Source organism: Pristis pectinata, chromosome 6 (genome assembly GCF_009764475.1).
Source record: "Pristis pectinata isolate sPriPec2 chromosome 6, sPriPec2.1.pri, whole genome shotgun sequence".
NCBI classification, from domain to species: Eukaryota; Metazoa; Chordata; class Chondrichthyes; order Rhinopristiformes; family Pristidae; genus Pristis; species Pristis pectinata.
This window is the reverse complement of record NC_067410.1, coordinates 22,787,089-22,806,965: the sequence shown is the minus strand read 5'-3', so window position 1 is coordinate 22,806,965 and position 19,877 is coordinate 22,787,089. Positions and strand designations below refer to the sequence as shown.

Below are 19,877 nucleotides of genomic sequence, written 5' to 3'. Positions count from 1 at the left end.
TCTCTACAACTTGTCTCTCCACAGCCATTCCCCTCATTGAACTGAATGGTGTCACCAAACTTGCTGCAGGTCTAACTTGGCAAAGATTCAGCAAATAGATTTCCCATTGTACATGCTGGGAAACTGCCAGAAGTTGGCACTTCTGCATTCCAGATTGGATTCCAAAATTGGGATTTTGCCAGTGAAAATCTGTGAGGAAGTTCAGTATTTTGGCATTCATGCATGCTTTCATAAAAGTCCTAGGTGCTTCCTGGCAGGTGTAAAGATAAAATGCCTGCAGTTCTCTTTGGTCAATGTTGTGAAGAGTTCAAAGAAAAATACAAATCTGATATTTTTTAATTATGAGAGAAAACTAGAGAAATTGGTATATAAACAGAAAGTGCTGGCAATATTCAGCAGGTCAGCCAGCTGCTTTGGAGAGAAGAACTGAGAAGTGACTTCAAAGTGGACTGGATGGTATGAGGAAGGATTGGATAAGCTAGGATAACTGAAAAGTAAAGAATGCAGATGCTGAAATAAAAACAATGCTGGAAATACTTAAGAGATCAGACAACATCTGTGGAGAGAGAAACAGATAACCTTTCAGAATGAATTTTCATTGTTTTGTTTGGAATAGAGGAAGCTGTGGAGTGACTTAATTAAGGCATAGAAAATTATGAAGGACCTCAATAGTATAATTAGGAAGAAGCTATTTTCCTTAGAGTGGTCAAAAACTGAGGGGACATAGGTTTAAAGTTCTTGGTATTGGTTTATTATTGTCACTTGTACCGAGGTACAGTGAAAAACTTGTCTTACAAACTGATCTTACAGGTCAATTCACTACACAGTGCAGTTACATCAAGTTAGTACAGAGTGCATTGATGTAGTACAGGTAAAAAAAAACAATAACAGTACAGAGTAAAGTGTCACAGCTACAGAGAAAGTGCAGTGCAATAAGGTGCAAGGTAGAAAAAATAGAGGGAAGATGAAGCAGGTGTTTTTGCCAAGAGTGTGGAACTCCCCTCATCATATTTAAGCAGAATTAGATGTTTACTTGAAGAGCCATGACTTACAGGACTACAGATGGAATTTGGCTGGGTGGTTGTTTTTCAACTGGCACAGACACAATAGACCGAATAGTCTCCTCTGTGTTGTAAATTTTTTGTGATTCCATAAAACAGTTAGTGCATCAGGACGTCTTCATCACAAATGCAAAGTGGGATGGATGTGACTCGATTTTAGCAAGCACAGAGACACAGAAGACGTGCAAAAAAGAATGTAAGGGGGTAGGCTGGAAGAAAGAAGTGATTTAGAGAGCAAAAGTTATGGTAGTGCTTGACAGAAATAGGATGGTGATGTGACACACATGGAACGAAAGCTCCCTGGACGGCAACAACATAATCATTACCAGCAACTGTATTTCAACATATCTGTAACTTCAACTATAAGTTGAATCCTCTGCAGCTTCCTGTGCAAGTGCAGAAGGCGCAGTGCATGCTATTACACTTCCTTTCTCACGATCCATGGCACCGACAGAGAGGAAGAGATGGTGCAGACTGGAATAAAACACGAGTGTACAATCATTGATAATTTAGTTTTAATGGTATTATAAGTTGAGGGCTACTTGTCCTCATTTACTCTATAAGGTGAGGGGAATAGCAAACTACCAACTTTAAGTAAGCAAATCGAAGAAATAAGCACTACAGTAAATGTAATTACTAAACAGCAGTAAAAGTAACTGATTTAGCATTAGAGGTTTTACTTCAAACTACTGATAAGCTATAAAGACAATACATACAAATGTAGAAGTGCAGCACAAGCACTTTATTGTTTTTATATTTATTATTAATATTACAGAATGTGGGCATTATTGGACAGGGAGACTTTCTGCGTGACCGCATCTGTGGGAAATGTTCTGACTCATTGTGGCTCTTGAGTTGTTGAACCACGACATGAGTTGGAGAAGCTACTTATAGACAAGGGAGGGGGCAGCGTAGTTGGATAGTTCACTCCAGAGAAGTAGACAAATCGTAGAGACATGAGAGGATTGAATGATTAAAGGTTGGTAGTGTGGGGAGAAGCTGAGCAGTGAAAGAGTAACCACAAAATCCTGTCTTTTCCTTAGGTACAAGCCAGCTGTGGAGCTGAGGAGAAAGACTGCAGAAAAGACAACTGTCATGCTAATTAGGGTACTGTGGAGCAAAAGGCTGTTGAGGATGCAGATGTGGATGGAGCATGGGTGTAGGGAGGAAGGCAATGGCAAATCAGAACAGAATTATTATAGTGATAGAATTAATATTTCCTGTCTTAATAATATTGGTATTGCAAAATCCTACAAATCCATTGGCAGCATAAACGAACAAATGTTAATACCCGCTCCTCATGGGTGTCCATTGGCCTGACACAAGACTCCCAAAACGGGAGTCTGTCATTGCAGGAGAAGGTGTTCCAAGGATGTACTCAAAGCTGCTTTGAAAAAATGTAACATCCTTCGTCAACTCATGGGAATTCCTGGCTCGTGATTTTTCAAACCAGAGAAGGAGCATCCTGGAAGACTTATGAACTTTGGATCTCCAATGGGACTAAGCAAAAATGGTGGAAGGAGTAGAGAACCCACTCACCCTTTCAAGGCCCTCCTGTCCACTTAAAGCAAAGTCTTCAGATCCCATAGGTCTTATCAGCCATCTCAACTGGAGCAGAAGCAAGTCATCCTTGACTCTGATGGACTGCCAGAGAGCTATCTAACCAGTTGCTACTGAGAATCATGTTTGAGAAAATAAATATTTGATTGTCCAAAGTCAGAAGGAGCATAAAGCACCATTGTCCGTATTGAGACAAAAATGAACTGCACATCTGGGAATGGGCTGGAACTGATCCATACCAGAAAACAGGTTCTATTGGAAAGAAGTAATCAAACTTTTGATTATTCACTAAAGGGGGATGAGAGCAAAGGTAGGATATAACCCTTGGTTGTCTAAATATCCTAGGAAAGGTGTAAAATTAACAATTTACATAATAACATCCAAAGAGATGAAAAACAAGAACATATTAGGTTGGTTTTCGCCAACAAGTGCCTGGCTCTAAGCCTTTAAATGGCAGCAAGTCCAGGCCTTCCACAGGTATATGGTCAAACAACAGTGTCTCAAACTCGTAGAACAACAGATGGCGCTACATCTATCAGTTAGCCCTGCTGCTGAACCCCACAGGAACCCAGTGCCTCAGCTACATCTTACTGAGAATAAAGGAATCTGGCTTGGATTCTGGACTGGATTTGACCTACTGCAGGATCCCTGGCTCTATTGATTTTGTAATTGTGGGCAAGCTGATATCAGTAAAAGGGAAGGAAAGATCCTTTTTCTTAAAAGTATTTATTTTTTATGTTTTCATTACATATTTGCTTTTAAGTATTTCTACTTAGAATCCAGGATGCTTTGGGACAGTAAGATGGGCCCTCTGTGTGCTGACCAGGAAAATGTTGTTGTGGGGAGATTGCAGATGGTAAGCTGGGGTCAGTAAGATTCAGCCCATCACACTTACAGTCAAATAATGTACAAATCACCAGTAACAAAAAGTGGGAAAATTATGATCAGGGCTTTATGAATAGTGTGAGGATAGTGAAAGTTCTGTACATGAATGCTTGTAGAATTAGGAACAATGGAAGTAAATTATAAACACAAATTCTTCACAAATGTTGCAGTGCAGCATGAAACTATTCAGTTTATCATTTGTGTGCCAGAAGCACTAACAGTTAATCCCACTCCCTGGCTCTTGACTCAAAATCCAACAGATTATTCCCTTTCAAGTATATATCCAATTTCCATTTGAAAGTGACTATTGAAGCTGCTTCCTCTATCCTTTAAGGTAGTGCATTCCAGATCGTAACTTAGTTATTAAGTTTTTACAGGCTATCCCTGGGTTATGAACAGGTTCTGTTTTTATGATTGATTTTGTCCATAAGTCAGAAAATACACAAAAACACATGTACTTTGTAGGAATGAACATCAGACTTTTGAATTTAATAATATTATGGGAGCTCATTTGTATGTAGGGGTGTCCATAAGACAGGCATCCTTAACTCAGGGATAGCCTGTACTTTGATTACTTCCAGTTCGTTTGCAAATTAACTTAAATAATGTAAGCAATGAATGATGGGACGACAAGCTGGACATGATTGAGAGCTAATTATTCTTAAGAAAGGACAGGGACATTGGAAAAGGAAGGTGAACAGCAAAATTGATCGAAGAATCAGCAATAGAAAGGAAAAATGAAAGGCAGTGGAAAGATTGGAATCTTAAAGTTAAAGCGAACCTATTTAGGGATGAAATCTGGGAGGTTAATGGGAAATTGAAATTCCAGTGCTTTGAAAGGCTAAGGATGATGTTCATCGGAATTTTCCCAGACAGAGATGGACGGATTTTTGTTCATAAAGAGTATTTAGGAATGTTGATAAATAGTGGATGAGTGAAGATTTGAGGTGTAGATCAGTGATGATCTGATTGAATGTGGTTACAGATAATTTTTGGAGATAAGTTTTTTTGAATGATGTGATTTTTTTCATAAACACTAATCAACTTTTTGAATCAGTAAAAACAAACAAGTCTTTTCTAAATTATATTGACTGTTACGGACTCAGTGAAAGTCCCTTTAAGATAGAGAGTGTGTGTGTTTGTGTGTGTGGGGCGTGCTTACGTCAATAGAAGATAAAGGACGTAATGACGTTGTTGAAGAAGTTAGAAGAAGGAGAGAGAGAGAGAGAAGGGAGAGAGACACCAGCCTGCTTGTTTTCTCTATCGATGGATGAGAAACAATAACTGTGTTTGCTACTGAAATCCATGTATGGAAGTTGGAAGCAATCCGGTGGAGTTCACTTTGTTGCTGACCTGTAGAAGGAAACGGGTATTTGTGTGTGGACGACCACGATTCGGATGCTTTTCGGGGTGAGGAAGTCACTACCGAGTAAACACTGGAGTGTCGTTTGGGTTCCATCGTGGAACATTTGGATTTCGTATGTACTCTCTCTATGTTTCTCTACATCTACGTCTTATCTTCAGACAACGGTGGTTGTTGAAGAAGCCCTTGCTCATGTTTCACCTTATGGCTTGCGGAACTGAACTTTAAGAACCATTCCGGAACTTGGAGTTTGGGACTTTGCCACACACACACACACGAAGAGTTTAGTTTTTGGGGTTAACGTTCGAGGTTTAACATTTTTGAATTCTAACATACTAACATTTTTACTTTTATTTTACGTATTATCATAAGTAGTGATTAATAAAATAGTTTTTAACACTGAATCATGCTCAGTGTGTTTCTTTTCTTGCTGGTTCGTGACATGACAATGAGGACACTTAAATGATCAGAGCAATACCTGCACAACATTTCAAGTAATTATTTCCAGTTTGTTTGCCTTTGAAAGCAACTTAAAATTTCCCTCTTTTTTGGAATTTTAATCAAATTTTGGAAAACAAAATTTAAGAAACACATGAAATCTTTTTTAATCAATGCAGCTTGTTAGTTTTCTTTACCTGTTGCTTAATACCACCTGAGGCTTTCACAGAAAGTGGGAATCTTGAGCTACTGCTTAAAGAACCAATATAGGAGTCAGTCATAGGCACTGAAAGTTTAGCGCAATACAAGGCATGTGTTTTTAGCAGGATGGAATTTGTATGAACAATCTAATTTGATGTGGGAATTGCTACCAAGGCACGTATTCTTCTTCTGTGTCAGAACCTCGGGATGCACTTCTGCTTTGAGTGGGGCAGGTGGTAGCTGACAGGGTGAGCAGTGGGTAGTTTGTGAGATGGTGCTCTCCATCCATCACTTATGCAGAGCGTCTATGTACTCCCAACACGTGGACTTGAAGTTCTCAATCTCGTCCTGAATGCTCCTTCTACACTTTGAGTAGTCATGGTCCAGAGATTCCCAGGAACCAGTGGCCATGTTGTATTCATTCAAGAAGGTACATCCTTGAGTTTTATTTTCTTGCCTGCCTGGAATTTGTTCCATAACGGAGCTTGGAATAGACTCTCTGTTTCATGAGTGTCGTGTTAGGGATACAAATGATGTGGCCTGCTCAAGAAAATCGACTAAGCGTAACTGAGGCCTCAATGCTTTGAATATTTGAGTATTAGTGTGAAATTTTAATATATAATGTGTTGGGGAACAGGAACTCTGCATTGGTTCAGGAGAATGGACGCAAAGGTCATGTCAGACTTGTTGAGGAGACAAGTAAGAGTTGCTGCTTTCTGGACAAGATGGCAATTGAAATATTTTAGGACATACAAAATTAATTAAATGTGAATACTCAGTTGGGGGAAAAAAACTCACTAATATAAACAAATGTTGACTAAAATATTCAAAGCATTTCTGAAAATCTTTTCATCATCCAGTTTGTTCCATTGTACAGTAATAACATCTATAATGTCTAAAATCACATGCTAAATTTGGTGGGATTACAGCCACACACAGTGCTGCCAACTGAGAATTCTCCCTATGGGTTTTAGACTCCCGAATACTACTTCTGAATCATTTCACCTACCTAAGATATCAGGAACCTTCACTGCAGCTCTCTAGTTTTGTTCTTTTTCTATTCCCCCTTCCCATACACACACGCCCCAGGACTCTACCAATCTTGAGAAACCACTGAATGGCACTAGGACCTGCTTACCAAAAAGTCTTGCCTGATTTCAGGGCTCCAGACAATCTCTTTGCCCCATTCTCCACCTACCTAAGCATTTCCCCACAACCACTTTTATTATTTATATCTACTTGAAACCTGTTGGATCCTTCTAACTATACTTCTGGGCACTGTTGTCTTGGAAAAACAGGAGGTAAAAACCAAATGCTTAAATTAAGGCAAAATTAAGCTAATTTAACTGAAAAAAGATGTTCAACCATCTTCCACTCTGGTTCTTTAGTAAACCGATGAAGCCACTGTGGGAACTGCAGACTCTCCCATAGAAGCAGGCAGCACCTGATGGGATGGGCAGGTAGGTTACTTGTGAGGAGGTGCACCCTTCTTGTTCTTTACTTAGGGCGATGATGCACTCAACATAGTCTATACCATCTATAATGTTCCTTCTCCACTTTGAGCCATGGGCCAAGCATTTTTTTGTGGGAATTTTGATCATATCCTTGAATCTTTTCCTCTGTCTGCCTGGTAATCTGTTTCTGTGACAGAGCTCAGAATGGAGTGGATGTGATCTTCATTGTGCAACAATTGAAAGAAGAATGCAAGGAGTAGCACCAACCACTAACCATGGCCTTTTCTGACCTCACCAAAGCCATCAACCAGGAGAGACTTGTATTTTCTTGTGGCATAGAAAGAAGCCATTCAGCTCACTTCAGTCTATATCAGCTCTCAGCAATCCCATTAATCTTCCCTACTTATTTCCCTGTAACCTCTCTCACTTGCCCATCAACTCCACCGTAATTCTCCTACTACCCACCCACACTGAATAATTTATAGTAACCGATTAACCTACTAACTAGCACGTCTTTGGAATTCAGGAGGCGACTGGAGCACCCACAGGGAAACCCATGCAGTCACAGGGAGAGTGTGCATACTCCACACACTCAGAACCCGGCTTGCTGGAGATGTGAAGTAACAGCATACATGCTACACCATTGTGCCACCCTCTCAAATTTGGCTGACCACAGTAATTTGTCATCATTTTATGCTTACTTCACGACGGCATGCAAACCATGAACCCACAAACCCAATCAATGGGTCAACAACAGAGCACACTAATGATATTGGTAGAAGCACTCTACCCTTGCAAAATATCCTCTGCTGTAACGATTAGCATCAAGGGAGCTCCACAAGTACCATAATTTATTTTAATGTGTATTTGAATGAATGTCTGATGAATTTGTAACCTTCTCAGGGTTAAGGAAAATGTATTTTGGGCCTACTGAATAGCTCAAACAAAAAATCAATGAAACCTTTGTTAAGTGACATTGTGTGTTACGTTGCTAATTTCCACAGACTGATGGTCGTACTACTGGCAATACTACATTTGCAGGGAAGAAATTGGTAAATTATAACTGAGATAGATTGAGGAGTAGATCCTTAATAATTTAAACATGTAGTGTGGTAACCTTTGCATGTTGAATCCTGGTTCTCAAATTCAGTTCCATTTAGGTCAGCTGCCTTATCTGATACTAGTTCTTCTTATTCCAAATGTTTAATTAAAGTAAATGTGTAAAATTTTCTAATTCTAGAAGTACTTGATTTCATTTAAGTTGGCATTTAAATTTATTACTCTCAGTCATTAGTCTAAGCCAGTACTTTGCTAACTTGTACTACAGTACCCATTTAAGATAACAGGCCAGTAGTCAGCACTTGCACAGAAATAGAAAAGGCCAGTAACTGAGGTTATTTTGCATTGTGAGAGGAACTTCTAAATCTAAATAGACATTTGGTTTACATGTCAATTCATATTCACATAACTAAAATTCAAAGTGACACCGTGCTGTTGGATTTTAAGTAAACCTCTATTTAAATTTAGCACAATGCTGTATGCCATTAATTCACGTATCTTCAATGATCAGTTAACAACTTTGCTTTCAGAATTGATATCAATCTGTTTTCAAATGAAAATATATTTTGTACAGCTATATAGATGATTTAATTGTTGTTAATTATTTATATGATCTCAGGCCATGTTGCTAAAATAAAAACACTTCTTATGAATGAATATTCTCCACTTGACTGGATGAATGCAGCTTCAGCATTCAAGAAACTCAAAGGTCAAAGTAGCCTGTTTAATTGGAACCTCAACCATCACCCAAAAGATTTACTCCTTCCACCACATAGCTGCAGTGTGTACCATCTACAAAATGTGGTGAGGCTATCTATTTAGTCTTTTTTTTGAAAGCACCTTCAAAACCCACGTCTTCTACCACCAAGAGCCATGAGGGCATTTGGCACATTGGAACTCCATCACTTGCCCATTTGCCTCCAGTTATATATTGTCAATTCTTCATTGTCGCTGGATCTAAATCCTACAATGGCCAACCCAGCAATACTGTTGGAGTACCTTCACCGGAAGAACCGGAGCAGTTTAAGAATGTAGCTCACCAGCACCTTCTCAAGGGCTTCTAGAGATGTCCAGATTGCGGAAAATGAAAGAATTAAAATTAAGTTGAAAGCTCAAATGAAATGTTTTTAGATGATGGAAATGTCAAGATATTTGTGTTGAAAGAAGTCTTATGTTCTGATGTATTCATTTCTTTGAGTATGCAGAAGAGCATTAATCAACTGTCCTCATAAAATTTGTCGCTGCACCTTGTGAAGTTGTTTTAAAGCAGAATGTTTATGAATCCTGTTGTTGTGCTGATTTGCAAATATTCTTACGTGCAGATCAGTGTGAATGTCAAGTGTTTTTTTTATTTATAGGGCCTGCATGAAAGAGATCTTGTGGTAAATCTATCTGTATTTATAGGACCCAGGGCAAGAATTTAGTTGTGTGCACTAAATGTTTGCAAGAATAACTGACAGAGGTTGTACTTGTCTCCCACTGAAGCACTGACTTCAGTGGAACTGAATCTATAGAGGTGAGTATGATCATCAGTGAATGTTCTTGCATGAATTTATCACCAGCAACAAATGATGAGTTTCTCTTCCATATGTCAGTAAAGGGGATAAGACACTGAAATGATGATAAAGTGATCACCAATAATAATGCATCAAGTAGGTGAGTAAATTGTTTCTCTCTGCATTCTCTGAACAAAGCATAGCACTAATAATTTTTAAACCATACATTTCATTACTATTGCACATATACTGTGGAGGAAAACTTTATGATATACATCAGGATGTAACTGTGCTTTGCTTAAAAATTCAGTGTTTATTTTTGGCTTTCAGTCAGGTGGAGATACATGCAAGTGATCTGGAGGACCTTTGCTTATCTGTTTGTGTCTGTGGATAAATGTGTGACCAGTCAATAACGAAGCACTGTAGTTAATAATATATAATGTGTTTGCAGTGTGAGCCCTGGTGCTACAATTACATGAAAATATGTGTTGTTACTGTACTGTCGTGTGGGCTTTGCTCTGCCCTGACTGATACTTTTGATAAGACCACTGAGTTCTGAGTTTAAATGCTGCAAACTATCTTGTGTTTCTGGCCAATTACATGAGTGAGTAAACATGGGAGCCAGTTGTTGGCCTTACCTAGAATTTTGAAGTGCTGTCCATTATTGATTCTGCTGATATGTTAAGATGGTATGAACATGAACTGAAAATGATTAAAATTGGAAAGAATGTGGGATTAATTGAACTTGAACCATAGTCTGAGAGTTGGTTTGGACTAATGTAATAAATGTACTATTTCAATCTGTAAACGGAGCTCTTGATCTCCTGAAACGTTCGCGAAAGGCCTCACGCGTGTGATTCTGACATTTTGTCAATAGGAAACCAAATAAATTGAAACTGGACCAGCTAAAGGGTTGAATTAAAATTCCTGCATCTCAGCTACATGGATGAAGTTGGACGGTTTTAGGTGCAAGCATTCTGACATATGCACATCTTTATTCAGGCTGTGTTAATACATACAACTTACCAATTGGAGTTGATTAAAATAAAATGAATTTATATCTTACTAAATTAAAATCAAAAAATGCAGATGCTGGAAATCTGAAATAAAAACGCAAAATACTGGAAACACTCATCAGATCAGGCGGCTATAAAAATGTAATATGCAACACTATTCTCTTATTCATCAACATATGATCCCTGCTCTGTATTTGAAAATGTTTAAAATGATAATTTATCTAAATTACACACACACACACACACACACACACACACACACACACACACACACACACACACACACACACACACACACACACACACACACTCCTCAAACCAACCTTCCCTCTCCTCACCACCAAACATTTCCTCATGCACTACCCCTTCTCTCACTGTACACATCACCCAACTACACTTCCCCTATATATACTGTACTTCTTCACATTTCCCTTTCCTTCCTCTTTCCTCAAATAACCCCCACTATTTTAACCCCCCTCATGTACATCCATCTCTTGCTTCCACAACCACCTTCCCACCCCTCCCCTCATGTCCATCTTCCTCTTTAGCCCTCCCCCACTTCCACTCTCCCCCCTCCCCTCTTGGCCCTTCCAATACTCCCCCTCCCCCCTCTCCTCCCCCTCCCCCTCTCCTTCTCCTCCCACTCCTTACCCTCTAACCCCCTCACCTTACCCCTCCTTCCCTCTTCCCCTTCCCTCCCCTCCCCTTACCCCTCCTCCCCTTCCCCTCCTTCCCTTCCCCTCCTCCCCTTCCCCTCCTCCCCTTCCCCTCCTCCCCTTCCCCTCCTCCCCTTCCCCTCCTCCCCTTCCCCTCCTCCCCTTCCCCTCCTCCCCTTCCCCTCCTCCCCTTCCCCTCCCCCCTTCCCCTCCCCTTCCCCTCCCCTTCCCCTTCCCCTCTCTGCCCCTCCTCCCACTCCTTCCCTTCTAACCCCCTCCCCTTCCCCTCTCCCCTTTCCAATACTCCCCCTCTAACCCCCTCCTCTCCCCTCCTTGCCCTCTCTCTCTCCCCCTCCCCTTCCCCTCTCCTCCCCCTCCCACTCCCCCTCTAACCCCCTCCCCTTACCCCTTCCCCTCTCCACCCCTCCTCCCACTCCTTCCCTTCTAACCCTCTCCCCCTTCCCCCTCCCCTTTCCCTTTCCCCTTCCCCCTTCCAATACTCCATCCTCCTTCCCCTCTAACCCCCTCCCCTCCTCGCCCTCTCTCTCCCCCCCCTCGCCCCCTCGCCCTCTCTCCCCTTCCCCCTTCTCCCCCTTCCCCCTTCCCCCCTTCCCCCTCCCCCCTTCCCCCCTTCCCCCTCCCCTTCCCCCCTTCCCCCTCCCCTTCCCCCCTTCCCCCTCCCCCTCCCCCTTCCCCCTTCCCCCTCCCCCTCCCCCTTCCCCCTCCCCCCCTTCTCCCCCTTCCCCCTCCCCCCCTTCTCCCCCTTCCCCCTCCCCCCCTCCTCCCCCTTCCCCCTCCCCCCCTCCTCCCCCTTCCCCCTCCCCCCCTCCTCCCCCTTCCCCCTCCCCCCTCCCCCCCTTCTCCCCCCTCCCCCTCCCCCCTCCTCCCTCCCCCTCCCCTTCCCCCTCCCCCTCCCCTTCCCCCTCCCCCTCCCCTTCCCCTCCCCCTCCCCCTCCCCTTCCCCCTCCCCTTCCCCCTCCCCCCCTCCCCCCTCCCCTTCCCCCCCTCCCCCCCTCCCCTTCCCCCCCTCCCCCCCTCCCCTTCCCCCCCTCCCCCCCTCCCCTTCCCCCCCCTCCCCCCTCCCCTTCCCCCCTCCCCCCCTCCCCTTCCCCCCCTCCCCCCCTCCCCTTCCCCTTGCCCTCTCTCCCCTTCCCCCTCCCCTTCCCCCCCTTGCCCTCTCTCCCCTTCCCCCTCCCCCTCCCCTTTTCTCCCCCTCCCCTCCCCCCTCCCCCTCCCCTTTTCTCCCCCTCCCCCTCCCCTTTTCTCCCCCTCCCCCTCCCCTTTTCTCCCCCTCCCCTTCCCCTTGCCCTCTCTCCCCTTCCCCCTCCCCTTCCCCCTCCCCTTCCCCCCCTTGCCCTCTCTCCCCTTCCCCCTCCCCTTCCCCCTCCCCCTCCCCCCCTCCCCCTCCCCTCCCCTTCCCTCCCCCCCCCCTTCCCCCCTCCCCCCCCCTCCCCTTCCCCCCTCCCCTTCCCCCCCCTCCCCTTCCCCCCCTCCCCTTCCCCCCCCCCTCCCCTTCCCCCCCCTTCCCCCCTCCCCTTCCCCCCTCCCCTTCCCCCCCCCCCCTTCCCCTCCCTTCCCCCCTTCCCCCCTTCCCCCCCTCCCCTTCCCCCCTCCCCTTCCCCCCCCCTCCCCTTCCCCCCCCTCCCCTTCCCCCCCCTCCCCTTCCCCCCCCCTCCCCTTCCCCCCTCCCCTTCCCCCCTCCCCTTCCCCCCCCTCCCTCCCTTCCCCCTCCCCTTCCCCCTCCCTTCCCCCCTCCCCTCCTTCCCCCCCCCCTTCCCCCCCCCTCCCCTTCCCCCCCTCCTCCCCTTCCCCCCCCCCCCCCTCCCCCCCTCCCCCCCCTCCCCTTCCCCTCCCCCCCCTTCCCCTCCCCTCCCCCCCCCCCCCCCCCCCCCCCCCCCCCCCCCCCCCCCCTCCCCCCCCCCCCCCCCCTCCCCCCCCCCCCCCCCCCCCCCCCCCCCCCCCCCCCCCCCCCCCCCCCCCCCCCCCCCCCCCCCCCCCCCCCCCCCCCCCCCCTCCCCCCCCCCCCCCCCCCCTCCCCCTCCCCCCCCCCCCCCCCCCCCCCCCCCCCCCCCCCCCCCCCCCCCCCCTCCCCCCCCCCCCCCCCCCCCCCCCCCCCCCCCCCCCCCCCCCCCCCCCCCCCCCCCCCCCCCCCCCCCCCCCCCCCCCTCCCCCCCCCCCCCCCCCCCCCCCCCCCCCCCCCCCCCCTCCCCCCCTCCCCCCGCCTCCCCCCCCCCCCCCCCCCCCCCCCCCCCTCCCCTCCACCCCCCCCCCTCCTCCCCCTCCCCTCCCCCCCTGAGCCCTCCCCCCCTCCCCTCCCCCCCCCCCTCCCCCTCCCCCCCCCCTCCCCTCCCCCCTCCCCCCCTTCCCCCCCCCTCCCCTTCCCCTTGCCCTCTCTCCCCTTCCCCCTCCCCTTCCCCCCCTTGCCCTCTCCCCTTCCCCCCCTTGCCCTCTCTCCCCTTCCCCTTCCCCTTCCCCTTCCCCCTCCCCTTCCCCTTCCCCCTCCCCTTCCCCCTCCCCCTCCCCTTCCCCCTCCCCTTCCCCCTCCCCTTCCCCCTCCCCTTCCCCCTCCCCTTCCCCCTCCCCCTTCCCCCTCCCCTTCCCCCTCCCCCTTGCCCTCTCTCCCCTTCCCCCTCCCCCTTGCCCTCTCTCCCCTTCCCCCCTCCCCTTCCCCCCTCCCCTTCCCCCCTCCCCTTCCCCTTCCCCCCTCCCCTTCCCCCCTCCCCTTCCCCCCTCCCTCTCCCCTCCCTCTCCCCTCCCTCTCCCTCCCTCTTCCCACTCCCGCAACTGTTCTCTCTCCCCATATCTTGGAAGTGAGGAAAGTTTATCAGGTTAAGTTTGAATAACTTTGAAATTTCAAAACCCCTAAGTTAACATGGGTATTAATTGGGAATAATGTTTTAACATTTACTTCAGAATCAGAATGAGTAAACTTTATAAACATAGTGGTCATTGTCAGTCTGTTTGAGTTGGTGGAAATGTGCAATATTTACTTTTTTATTTATCTCTTTGATTAGCTTCACTGTTGTGAATGTCTCCAAAAACAAGTGCTTAGTTTATACCTGGAATTCATATGGGGGTAGTTTTTCTAAAAAGTGACCACATTTTCTTTAATCACAACAGACGAAACACTTTCACATCATGCCGTGTGCAGTGTAAAATAGCTTGTAACTTAATTAAAGATTAAAGAGGACAATATTTTCTCTGTTAAATTAAATCTAGTGATAATATCATATAAATGTATTGTTTGAAGGAGGGCTGTCTGTCTTTTACTGCACATCTCTCTTTTCCTGCTGCAGCCCCCCCTTCCTGCAGCCGTCATTTGTTGCCATGGTAACACTTGGAAGGCATTATGTAGGCAGAAAACTACTTTTCCTTTTTCATCATGGAGGCAGGCATTGTTAAGAATTCAATGTATGCTTACAGCTGTGAATGGATCTGAAAGAAAGCTGCAGAACAAGGATTGGTTGGACTATTGTATTGTTTGGAGGCCCTAAAACAGGAAAGGCAGACAAACCCTGGTGCTGACCCTCAACTTGCAACATGCTTTATCAGAGCCTGTGCAGCTTGTTTGATTAATCAACTGCTTGCTATCGGCTTCCAGGTTTTTCCATTGCAATGAGGCGGGTTACACTGCTCTGAAAAGGGCCTAGGATGCGAACTAGCAGATGGCTGGCTAGGCTAAACTGGTGAGTTGCTGGTATCGCACTTAAACCTGTGACAAACCTATCTCATAAGAGGACTAGATGTGATTCTGTAGTGGGTTAGTTCTAAGATGGTGTCTTCATGATTGCCATTTTATCTGCATTTCATGCAACATCTCTGTTTGAAGGGGTCAATAACTACATGTGTACTCTCAATTTATATTGGCAGATTTTGTCTTATTTCAGTAGTCTGATATGTTGTCAATTAGGAACCGTTTGAGATTTTTTCCTCTGCCAAAGGTAACTGCTGGTTCAGCAAGTGTCTTTGATTGTCTTAATATTTTGTGAAAAAATTTATAATATATAAAATCTGCACTGCAAGATAAATATGAATAAGGAAAAATAAAGTGGTTGTATCCACAAAAATTGTTACATTATATTAGACAAAAATCATAATCAACCAGGTATGAAATTTGCTAGATTTTGATTATTTTGTGAAGAACCAATCCTGGTACTCTCTCTGTACTCCAGCATGCTGTTACCATAACGACAGGGGTGCCAGTTGCAATAGCCTTTGACACATTGCTTTACATTTGATGCACTGCTGGTATAGTGACTGACCTTCGGAAATCCCAACTTATCACATGTGAAATGAGCTTACTAAACTTCGAGGTAATACATAATTTGAGATTAGCAGCTGTTGATATAATTAATTTAAATGTTCAATATTTAAAAATTATTGTGGCAATCAAATGGAGACATGAAAGGAGTCAGTTTATACCTATTTCTCCATTTTAGCACACAAAATGGAGGAGATTTGTTGTCTAACTGGGTTGGTCTGTCTATACTGGCTTCACTTTTGGTAAGGTATGGTACCAGTAAGTTTTTTGAATGATTTAAAAATCAAAAATAATCATCAGTCAGTGTGGACTGTCTTTCACTTTAGCTTTCAGGTGAAACACAGAACTTTAAGCACAAGCATCCAATAATCCTGTCTAAGTTGTTTAAAAAGGCAAGAATGTACACATTTGTTCTGTCAAAGATGCAGCAGTGTCTATGCAGCTTGCTGCTGTGCTTCCTTTTGATGCAGAATGATTTTATTTCCACTTGGTGCTCTGACTTTGTCTAATAACCAAGGCAGTAGTCGATTGATTAAACTAATAGTTTGAAATGTTTCCTGAAACAAATTAAGACTGAGGTTAATGATTGATTATTTTTTCATACAAAGCAAGATTGGATTGGACTTTTCATCTTGTGCTTTGGCCACTCTTGTTTATTAGGCTATGCTGTACAGTATCTGAGACATTTTATGTTGGGGTAGCATTTGCTGTTAAAATAACAGCAAAGCTAATATTGCTTGGTGTTATTTGTGGTTAGATGGTATAGCAGTTTCAGGCAAGGAGCAGATACAGAGTTAAATGTGAAAATGTAAAGGGTGCTGATGGAGTTGTGCTACATTTTTTTCACCATTAACTTTATTTATTCCTTTTTTTTGAGGAGATTGCTGTATTCGCCCATTAAACTTGCTTTGAAGAGTAACATCATGTCATTATAAGCATTTAATAGTATGATGCATTAATTACTTCCCATCAAGCACTTTGGCACAGAAATTTAACTATTGTTTCATTCCTTCAGGTTTTCGTACCCTTTGGGGATATTTAAAATGTAAAGTTTTAATTTTAAACATTCTTGCTTTCTCTCTCTAAATTCAAAGTTTATAAACTTGATTTGCAACCACCCCCTACATTCCTGGGCTTTTCAGACCTTGCATTGTTTATTCTCCATTCTTTAAATTTGTTTAACCAGTTGGGTTGCCCCATTCATTCAGATTACAAATGTCTTATTTCCTTCACAGTGCCATTAACATCTCTCAGTTTCGATATCTCTAACCTAAAAAAAAGGTGCAAGGATAACTCTAACCTATATGCCGTTACATGTCCAACAGATTAAGAACCTTTGTATATGCAGAACCGGTATTGCTAAATATGGCATAATTTGTAGCCACAATTCTTGTCCATAGGTACCTGAAATAGATTGGTTCCTTTTCTGCAGAGTGGTGAAGGTTAGGGCTATAGAATGTAGGCAAACTGCCTCAGTGGCAAAGATGTGTTGGAATTCTGGGCCTCATGGAGCAGAGGATTCCAGAGGTGCAACCAAATTGGTGATTGTGCTCACTTGGCCTTGTTGAGGTGTCACTCATTGATCCCACAAAGTCTAATCTAATTGGCACTCTGGCATGCCAACAACACAGTGACAACTGGTAATGTTTTATGCAAAAACCTTACTAAATATCAGCCAGATAGCTTTCCATTTAAACATGAATTCATCAAATATCCATGAAAATGGATAGATCACTACTCAGCTGTGCTAAACTGAATGAAATATTTGAGGCTAAAATCATATCCTGGATACAGGCACATAGACTTTATTTCTACAATTGCAGGTTGAATCTGCTTTGGGAAGATTAAGCCATTTGGCCCCATGAGCCTGTTCTATCATTTAATTAGATAATAGCTGATCTGTACCTTGTCTCCATCTACCTATCTTGATTCCATAACCCTTAATAACTTAGTCTAATAAGAGCTCCAAATTTTCACAATTTTTTTGTACATTATTACTTTCTGACATTACCCTTGCTACAAGTTTATAAACAACTTACTCCTATCTCCATCACCTTTGCTGGAGGATATAATGTCAGTCTAACCATTGGACATAAACATCTCAATTCCTTTAAAGCTCTGTATACAAGAGGTAGCAAGCCTAGTCTATGTAACCTGACTTAAATTTAATCCTTTTAACTCTGATACCATTCTAGACAACCTATGTGTTGAATCTGTGCTAGAACCCTCCAAGGCAAGTATATATTTCTTGGGTTGCAGTATCTAAGACAGAATAGAATTCTCCCAAGAGAGCTGAACCACAGTTTTGCGCTGCTATAACATTCCATCCACTCCTTCGTATTCAAGGCCCCTTGAGGCAAGGACCAACCTTCCATCAGTTTTAATTATTTGTACCTATCCAGTAATTTTCATTGATTTTGTACTTGGGTCCTAATCTTGCTGTTCCTTCACAGTTCAAGAGTTGAAAAGTACACTTACCTCTCTTGGTTGCAAGCTTGATGGGCTGGTCTAAGCCCTTAGATTGGAACAGTGGCACCAAGATATTGATGTGATTTGTATTAGGCTACTTTTGCACATATTACCTAGTTGTTTCTCTTGAGATTAAAACAATTTGCCTCCCTAAAAATAGTAAATGCACTTTGAAAGTAAATCAGAAGGAATATACGTAGACCACGAGGATTTTCAGAATCAGGTTTATTATCACTGACTTGTATGACATGAAATTTGTTGTTTTGCGGCAGCAGTACAGTGTAGAGACATTAAAAAATTACTGTAAGTTTAAAAAGAAGTAAATATAGTGCAAATAAAAATGAATAATGAGGTTGGGTTCATGGACTGTTCAGAAATCTGATGGCGGAGGGGAAGAAGCTGTTCCTAAAATGTTGAGTGTGGGTCTTCAGGCTCTTGCACCTCCTCCCCGATGGAAGTAACAATAAGAGGGCATCTCCTGGATGGTGAGGGCCCTTAATGATGGAAGCTGCCTTTTTGAGGCGCCACCTTCTTCAGGCACCACCTCTTGAAGATGTGCTTGATGGCAGGGAGGGTTGTGCCCGTGATGGAGCTGGCTGAGTGTACAACCCTCTGCAGCCTCTTGTGATCCTGTGCATTGGAGCCTCCATACCAGGCTATGATGCAACCAGTCAGAATGCACTCCACCGTACATCTATAGGAATTTGCAAGAGTCTTTGGTGACATACCAAATCTCCTCAAATTCTTAATGAAGTGGAGCCACTGGCGTGCCTTCTTCGTGATTGCATCAATGTGTTGGGCCCAGGATAGATCCTCTGAAATGTTGACGACCAGGAACTTGAAGCTACTCACCACTTCCACCATTGACCCCTCAATGTATGTTCTCCCAACTTCCCAAATTTTATCACTTTTTGAGATGCAGGCGTTGGTTATCCCTCTTTAATTACACTTGAGAAGGTGGTGGTGAAGGTGCTCCCACAATACTGTTGAGTAGGGAGTTCCAGAATCTAGACCCAGCAACAATGAAAGAACAGTGATATGTTTCCAAGTCAGAAAGGTGCATGACTTGGAAGGAAATCAGTAGGTGTGGAATTTCCATATGCCTGTTGCCCTTCTCTTGCTGATAGAGGTCTGTGCTCTGCATGTGCTGTCAGTGTGGCCAAGGTGCATTCTGTGGATAGCACTCACTGTGACAAGTGGCTCATCAGTGGTGGAGGGAATGATTGTTAAATGTTGTGGATGGAGAAACAATCATGTGCAGTGCCTTGTCCTGGATGGTTTCAGACTAATCAGGAGTTGTTGGCTTTGCATTCATCCAGGCAAGCGGAGTGTATTCCATTACTTGTGCCTTGCAAGTAGAGTCTCAGAGTTGTACAGCACAGAAATGGGCCCTTCGGTCCACCATGTCCATGTCAACCTTTTGACCATCTACAGTAATCCCATTTGCCTGCATTAGGTCTGTATCCTTCTATGCCTTGTCCATTCATGTGCCTGTCTAAATGTCTCTTAAATATAGTGATTGTATCTGACTGCACCACCTCTGTGTAGAAACAAAAACCTTTCCTCTTCAAATCCCCTTTTTAAACTTCTCCGTCTCACTTTAAACCCATTCCCTCTTGTTTTTGATATGCCTACAATGGGGAAAGGATTCTGACTACCTATCCTATCTCTGCCTCATAATTTTAAGCACCTCTATAGGTCACCCCTAAGCCCCCTTTACTCCAGGGAAAACAAGCCCAGTCTATCCAATCTCTCCCCCTAACTGGAATCCTGAAATCCGGGCAACATCCTGGTGAATCTCCTCTGCACTCCCTACAGCGCAATCACATCCTTTACATGATGAGATGACCAAAACTGCCCACAATACTCCAAGTATCATCTAATCAGCAATTTGTCCTGGTCCAGCCACGTGGATGCTATGGCCAAGAAAGCACACTAGTGCCTCTACTTCCTCAGAA

At 44.5% G+C, this 19,877-nt stretch overlaps 1 protein-coding gene across 5 annotated transcripts in view; it reads left to right on the top strand.

Moving 5' to 3' along the window:
• The window catches only part of fgd (faciogenital dysplasia), a 207,185-nt gene that overhangs the window by 38,121 nt on the left and 149,187 nt on the right, over positions 1 to 19,877 (top strand). The window contains exon 1 of one of the 5 annotated variants that reach the window (XM_052018410.1): positions 6,941 to 6,968. The exons of the other annotated variants lie outside the window; for them this stretch is intronic. Within the exon in view, the coding sequence (XP_051874370.1) occupies positions 6,956 to 6,968 (13 nt within the window). The 5' untranslated portion in view covers positions 6,941 to 6,955. Of the gene's footprint in view, positions 1 to 6,940; positions 6,969 to 19,877 lie in introns of those variants that run through there. 5 annotated transcript variants of the gene reach the window in all.